The 7,499-nt window shown below is 34.9% G+C and overlaps 2 protein-coding genes across 2 annotated transcripts; one reads left to right on the top strand and one right to left on the bottom strand.

The window, feature by feature from the left end:
- Positions 1 to 490: 490 nt before the first annotated feature.
- On the top strand, positions 491 to 2,678 carry LOC144997369 (2-oxoglutarate-dependent dioxygenase 19-like). Its single transcript, XM_078957263.1, has 4 exons — positions 491 to 660; positions 972 to 1,210; positions 1,477 to 1,804; positions 2,332 to 2,678. The coding sequence occupies exons 1-4, from the start codon at positions 511 to 513 to the stop codon at positions 2,578 to 2,580; spliced, it is 966 nt and encodes a 321-aa protein (XP_078813389.1). The 5' UTR covers positions 491 to 510; the 3' UTR covers positions 2,581 to 2,678.
- A 4-nt stretch (positions 2,679 to 2,682) lies between these two features.
- Positions 2,683 to 7,189, bottom strand: LOC144997368 (uncharacterized). The gene is made up of 5 exons (XM_078957262.1): positions 6,506 to 7,189; positions 6,041 to 6,144; positions 5,732 to 5,908; positions 3,042 to 4,645; positions 2,683 to 2,965 (listed from the first exon to the last, which is right to left on the bottom strand). The coding sequence occupies exons 1-5, from the start codon at positions 6,715 to 6,717 to the stop codon at positions 2,831 to 2,833; spliced, it is 2,232 nt and encodes a 743-aa protein (XP_078813388.1). The 5' UTR covers positions 6,718 to 7,189; the 3' UTR covers positions 2,683 to 2,830.
- Between the last annotated feature and the right edge of the window lie 310 nt (positions 7,190 to 7,499).

Genomic DNA, 7,499 nt, shown 5'->3' with positions numbered 1-7,499 from the left:
TTTTTATACTTTAAATTTGCAAATAATTCCATATAAACAACCTTAATAATTATTTATTGTTTACAAGTCAAAATAAAGAAAGAAAATGCTTAGTTTGAGTGTTTTATTAAGTTAACAACTTAATCATGCAAAAATAAATAAATAAATAAAATCACTAACTTTTATGCAAAAATAATTATAGTACGTAAATAAGAGTTTTCTAACAAATGTCCAAAAAGTAATTATTGACCTTATCAATAAATTTTAGGAATTAATCTAACTAATAGTAAAAAAAAAAACCCTACATGATTTTCTACTTAAACAACCTCAAAAGACCAACTACATAAACAAGTGCTACATGTCTTGATCACATCATTGTCAACCGTACATAAAATGACATCTTCATTGCAACAAACCAAAAACTAACCAAGCACGCTAGAAAATGAAGTCTCAGATCTTAATTTAATTACAATAAACAATATTTAAGATAACATAACAAGAACCACAAAGGTAACACTTGATCACAAATACATGTCTTCTAATGGTGCACCAACTTCTTTGGAGCCACAAGATCCAATGCCCGTCATCGACTACTCCTTACTCACATCTAGAATTGCTAACGAGCGTTCGAAAGTCATCCAAGATATTGGTAAAGCTTGTGAAGATTGGGGATGCTTCATGGTACGCACCAAGATTGTAGATCTTTGCTTTTTTAGGGTTTAATGTTGAATAGCAGGGATGTTTAAAATCGATATCTCAATATTTTTTATATGAATGACACGTAATTACAAAACAAGAAAATAACAAATAAAAATATATTATTCAAATTTTTAGATAATCCAACATCCGAAATTTTGAAAATTTACCATCCAAATTTGTATCCATAATTTGGATATCTAGATTTTTGGATTAAAATTTTGGATTTTTTGATAGGTTATCTGATTCACGTATATTTTTAAACCTCTAATGATTTGTATTGTGGGCTTTGTAAGTTGGTGAATCATGGGATCCCAGAGATTTTGATTGCAGAAATGATGCACGCGTCGAATGAGTTTTTCAATATGACAACAGAAGAAAAGCTTGAATTTGAAGCTCATGGTGTTTTGGATCCGATAAGATGTAGTACGGGCTTCAATCCCGACAACAAAGACAAAGACTTGTTGTGGAGGGAATATCTTCGGCTCATTGTTCATCCTGATTTTAATTGTCCTCACAAACCACGTGGTTTTAGGTATACATATTTAATGATTCAAGAACATCTTTCAAGACTTATTCCCATAAAAAGAAACATTATTCATCTTGTAACTCTTGAGTTGGCGCACCACTATTACCTAAATATTATCAAATGAGATGGAAATATGATACACAACTCCCTGCTAGATAGCCATCATAAATTAAATCTCAATACCATAAACTATTGTTTAAAGATTTGAACCATTGACTACTTATGCAAAAGGATTGTTTGATTTCTTTGTAATTAATTTGTGGGTAACACAGTGAACTTGCATCGATTTATGTCAAAAAGACACGTATGGTTGCAATGGAATTGGTGAAGGGGGTTTCAGAAAGCTTAGGGTTTGAAGCATCGTACATGAACGAAGAACTAAATTTAGACTCGGGGTTTCAGTTGTTAGCAATCAACTATTATCCCTCTCTCATGGAGTTCGATGGCAAACGGGGGTTAATGCCACATACGGATCATGGGCTCTTGACTCTACTATATGAAAATGGTGTTCCTGGTCTTGAAGTTCTTCAAAACAGGAAATGGATTGGTATGAGTGATGTTCCAAATGCATTCGCAATACTAATTTCAGATCATATGGAGGTAAGTTGAAACTAGGACACCATTTATTACATCAGACATGACTAGAAATGACTAACACATAACTAGACAATATAAGATAGTCTCTCTTATACCAAGTTTGGCATGAATTGGACACTATGACATATATCAATGTGAGAAAACATGTAATTTTTTTCATTAAAAAATGTGCAACATGAAAAACTATCAAAATCTCTTTTCATTATTTTCATCAAAAATATACCTAAAGATTGTCTCGTTAAGTCTCATATAACAAACACAACATAAGGCTGCATTTGTTACACATTATGAAAAAGACAAGCAATTTGGGTTATATGTGATGATAAGAACATTCATGTCATATGCAAAACGTCCAACTTTATTATGGATGTCATAAAAATATAATTTTTGTCAAATTACATAAGTCTATTCCAAGGCACGTTAAATGCAGTAAAAAAAACCATCTTCATGTTGTGCACATAGCCTAACAAACACGACATTGTTTCTAAAAAAAGATTGAGATTACTAAAAAAATCCAAACATCTTAACAGATATTTAGCAATGGGAAATACAAGAGTAAGTTGCATCGAACAGTTGTCAACGATAAACGTACAAGAATCACACTTGTGAACCCTAACGGACCATCACTTGACACCACCGTGGGCCCATCATCAAGACTTCTAGAACGTGACACGTGTCTCCCTCGCTATCTCCCAATGAAATATAGCGAATATCTCAAGTTGCAAACTAAACTCACAACGGAAGGAAAGCACGCCTTCGACAAAATCCGACTCTTATAAAACTTCCAATTTTTTGTTTCCTTTTTATATTTGTTTGTAACGTTATTATCCATAAATCTCCCAAATCAATAAAAAAAAATTGATCTTTATTACAACATGATATATATAATTAATCGATTTTCACATATAATATGATACAAGTATATTTACATTTACATGAGAAACCTTAGAAACTCATTTTATTAAGGACTCTCGAAAATGGTAATTACAATATATGCATTTGCTATGTATATAAACAAAGAATATCATGTTACATTTGTGATAAAACGTCGCTAATTTTTCGAAGCTCTTTAAGAGCTCCCATGGCTTTAAATTGTCCTCTGCCTACAAAGTTCTCTATAGGGTCATTTTGGTCTTTTTCTTGCTGGAAAACAGATTCAATCACCTAAAGATTACAAAAGTAATTTGAGAACATGTAACAGAATTCAAAGAGAATAATAAAACAAAAACAAGTAAAATACCTCGATATTTTCAATCATGGATCGAGCAAGATTTTTCAAATTCTGTTCAACAACTTCCGGTTTGCTAGTTGTACATGATGTTGATGATGATGATGATGATGATGATGATGATGATGATGATGATATAGGCATTCCATTCTGTGAATGATCAAATTCAAAAACAGGCTCGGAAGTAGACGAAGAACCCTCATTCCCATTTCTTGCAAACATCCATAACCACGGAAACTTTCCCGAAAGAACTCTTCTTTCCCTAAAATTCTCCCCCAACTTTGGCGAATTGTCACTTTGCCCCTCCTTATTAAAAATCTCTTCGGGCGGGTCCGAAACCGGTAAAGGCGAAGCCACTTCATTAACCGAAGAATTTGACGCCACACTGCTTACTTCCATGTCAATATGAGAAACCGCATCGGAAAAAACCGAGGCGGCTTCATGACTTTCATCCATAGCCATGGCTTTTGTAACTGTAACAGGCGACTGTAACTGTGGCTGTGACTGAGTGGGGCCCGTTTTGATTTGACTCACTTTCGAAAGAAGTCTCGCGGATTCTGTTCTTGATAACCGCATCTTGACTCTCTCTGACCACCCTTTAATCCGGTTTCTCACATGTTTATGTAAATTCGCTTGTTTTTGTTCTTCTTCTTCTTTCAACAAAACTCTCCATTTCTCCTCCCAATAACTCTCGGGCACCCCGGGGCTGCCCGGAGGGGCAGCCCCGGGGTCAGACGGGAGACTGTGACTCCTCGATTTACTCCTCTTAAACCGGGCCCCACCTCCATGAACCGAATTAATCGCATCGATCGCGACATTCATTAAAGATTTAGCTTTTTTCACAAGCTTCCCAACATTAACGTCTTCTGGAAAGTTCAACAGTCGTTGCAAACACGAAGTCGCGTTTTCCGTCGCGAGAAGCGACGACCGCAAGTAAAGAATCATCGAAACCGCAAGCGCAGAAATGAACGCGCCGCGTGTCGATTTCAAAACCCCGGAATTCAATTCCGATTCCGATTCCGACGAGGGAGTTAACCGAGCGTTGTCGAGGGAGAAAATTTCGTCCCAAATGACCAAAAGGTCCTCGAGGGCAAATTCGCGTCCGAAAAGAACACGTAGCCATCGAAGCGCGAAGTACTGCGGTTCAACTCCTAGCTCGACTAAATGAGTGTAAAGAGACAAATCAACGACTGATAACAAATGGTATAATTGCGATGAGGCTTCGATCACGGGGGATACTCCCGTCTGAGAATGGGAAAAAAAGTTTGCCATGGCAACTGCGCCTTTGTCACCGTTCATTAAGGCATCGAAGATGGAGTAGGCGTCGTGTTCGATGAATTTTTCGGAGAGGATAATTCCCAATTCGCCCTCGGCTCCGTATGCGTCGCTAAAGGAGATGATTGTTTGGATTTTGGGGTCGAGGGAATGGAAGTTGTTGAGTTTTGATTGGTTGTTTTGGGTTGTGATGTCATCGGTTTTTTCGAAATCGGATTCGGTGAATGATAAGCCATCGAAATTGTCGGTGAAGTAATCTTGGTATTGTTTTCGGACTTGTGAAAGACGCGATAAATCGGCTTGAAGGACGTATAATAATGGAGCAAGAAGTTCATGCATTCCTGAAAAGTATAAAAATAAATAAATAAATAAAGGATTATCTACAGAAAAGTCCCAAACTTTTTTCAAAAGTTTCAATAAAGTCGTAATTTTTTTTTTTTTTGAACAGAAAAGTCCTAATAATTTGATTTTTTGCCTAAATTAACGAAAATGTCATTTTTTTAATTTGATCCGCAAATGATAGATTATATGATTTTTTCAAAATATTGGGACTTTTCTGTTCAAAAAATAAAAAAATAGGACTCTATTGAAACTTTTGAAAAAAGTTTGGGACTTTTCTGTAGATAACCCATAAATAAAAAGTTGTTTTTAGTCTCTATAAAATTATGGTATTCAAGTGTAGTATATATTTAGGCTATGTTCGGTGTACTAGCTGAAAAGCTACTTGTTAGCTGAAGAGCTAGCTGCTAGCTTATAAGATAGCTGATAAAAAATGACATTTGGTAAAAACTAGCTGAAAGATATAAAATTGACATAAAAGGTCATTCAGAAAAATATGATGTTTATAATTTATTAAGGGTATATTTAGAAAAAAAAAAATTATAAGTTCCTAAAAAGCTAGTCCAAGTTAGCTATTAAGCTACTTTTTGGCTTGACAACTTTAAAAAGCCCGAAAAATAAGCTAACTATGGCATGCCAAACATAGCCTTAAACACCACAAAGAAAACATTTTTACAAAAAAAGTCATTGTTTTTTAGCCATTTATCTGAATTTGATGCCCCTTTATGGGAAATATTGTGACATGGCATTAAAACATAATGGTTTTAAAGGTGTTTGGAAAATGCCACATCAGCACTAACCGGTGGCTCTTTTGAAAAAAAAAAAAAAAAAAAATGAAAAAGGCTTCCATGCAAAAAGGAAAAAGTTAATGTGGCCTTTTCAAGTAAATGGCAAAAAAGGCAGTGACTTTTTTTTTGTTAATAGGCTTAAAAAAGAATACATAAACACAAAAAACCAAACCTTGAAACAAGAACTTTGTGTGTTTTTTGTATCATTGTTTACACACAACAAAGAAACTTAAAATAGTGGAAAACTAACTTTGACATTTTTAAATTTAAGCATTATAAAACAGTATATTAGTATATTACCTTGTCTGTAGCCATAGTTTGGGTGTCTAATACACCAAAGTAACAAAATCCTTCTCAATACACCTTGGCAACCAGGTGTCTGAAAGTAGCTACCATGTTCAGGATACAACCTTGACAAATCCTGATCAACCATTTTCTCTAATTCAGCTTTATGAAAAAAGCGACCCCACATGCTATCTGCATTAATATCAGTGAGCTATTGACATGAAACAATCAAAGATTTCATGGTATGCATTCTTTGTAAATGCAAAAATAGAATCATGTCACCTCAAAACAATATCAATGCTATGTAAAAGGTAATAAATGTACCAGGGTTTTGTGAAAGAGGATTGTCCATAACAAGATCACGAAAATTGCTTTCATCTTTGGAAATATGAGGATTGATAAGAAGCCTCCTCCTTAAAGCTGCATATCTGGAAAATGGAAATACAACATTTAACTTCTTCTCAGATGCAATTAGTTCTAAAAATCTTGGAAACAGAGAAAGATGTGGGAGAAGTAAAAGAACTTCAAGCTTAACAATATGAAGGTTAGACAAGATTATGTTAAACCCTATCAAACAGTAAAATCCTATAGAAAATCTAGTCAGAGTTAACCAGCTAAAGCCTATGTTGGATGTGATAAAATATCAAGAACAACAACAATGGTGATGTATTTGATCAGATGTTCATATAAACCACAAGCCTCAGTTGGAAAAATTAACACGTGAATTATCAATTAAACATGCAATTTAACACCTTAATGTCTATACAGAGGTATGGAGAGAACGGATACCTTCTACGGGAATTGGCGATTACACGACGAAAATCATCGACGGAGGAGGAGGAAGGAGGTAAAATCCCCAAATCTATACGCCATTGAACCCCTCTTAGGTCTCCAAAACGGCGATGATTCTCCAAACCGGTTCTCTCCGGTGATAAGTCTCCCGACGACGACGATTCCGGCAATGTCTTCTTCGTCGGCTCGATTGGAGCCGCAGGTGACATAATTTAATATGCCCCAAAAAAAATTCACAAAACCCTCGAAATCTCAATTGGATAAACTATATCACAATGTTTGACAGATTGGAACACCATGTAACCGTTATATACGATCACCAAAGGAAACTTTCTAATGATGAATAAATCATGGGATATATGAATCGAAAAAGAGATTTTTTTCGAACTCCAGAATTCAGAAAGAAAGACTTAGGTAAACGTTGTTGATTGTTAGGGTTTGTGAGGATTGCGCGATGAATAATAAAAAAGATGTTGTAAATGTGAGATGAAAATTCAAGAAGACAGAGTTATACACAAAAATGTTGAGGGATTTTCACGAAGAAAATCATAAAATTCTTAATTTTGATATTGACTGCAAGAACATCCGAGAAGATGAAAGTGGTGAGATGGAGCCTCGCGGAATGATTCGGATATTCTCATTATTTTACAACTCTTGATACGCTCCGATGCCATTATTAAAAATGTTAAAGAGGATTGGAACTCGGTCTTATTAACTTTTCTTATGGATCATGACATCATGTTACCTTTTTTATTACGCTCTATTTGATTTCATTAATGGGATATTCCTAGAGAAATATTTAGAGTTGCACAAAGACTGGTTTTGGATAAGATCGGAAAGAAAAATGAGAGGGAAAATCATCTTTGAGGGTAATAAAGTTTTCGATAAGTACTCATTTGGTCTCTTATCTTTTTTTTTTTTGTCATTATTATACCACTGAACTTAATAATCATGTTCACCAAAATCCTCGATGCCGGTTATCACCTGTTTT

The sequence above is a fragment of the Lactuca saligna genome, chromosome 5 (genome assembly GCF_052625555.1).
Source record: "Lactuca saligna cultivar CGN05327 chromosome 5, ASM5262555v1, whole genome shotgun sequence".
In the NCBI taxonomy this organism is placed as follows: domain Eukaryota; kingdom Viridiplantae; phylum Streptophyta; class Magnoliopsida; order Asterales; family Asteraceae; genus Lactuca; species Lactuca saligna.
Note: the sequence above shows the minus strand (reverse complement) of the source record. Positions and strands in the feature narration are given on the sequence as shown.

Coding starts and splice junctions, on each gene's coding strand:
- LOC144997369 (XM_078957263.1), top strand. CDS start 511: ATGTCTTCTAATGGTGCACCAACTTCTTTGGAGCCACAAGATCCAATG. Junction 661..971: donor AAGATTGGGGATGCTTCATG/GTACGCACCAAG, acceptor GGGCTTTGTAAG/TTGGTGAATCATGGGATCCC. Junction 1,211..1,476: donor CACAAACCACGTGGTTTTAG/GTATACATATTT, acceptor TGGGTAACACAG/TGAACTTGCATCGATTTATG.
- LOC144997368 (XM_078957262.1), bottom strand. CDS start 6,717: ATGTCACCTGCGGCTCCAATCGAGCCGACGAAGAAGACATTGCCGGAA. Junction 6,145..6,505: donor ATCGCCAATTCCCGTAGAAG/GTATCCGTTCTC, acceptor TCCATTTTCCAG/ATATGCAGCTTTAAGGAGGA. Junction 5,909..6,040: donor TCCTCTTTCACAAAACCCTG/GTACATTTATTA, acceptor ATATTAATGCAG/ATAGCATGTGGGGTCGCTTT.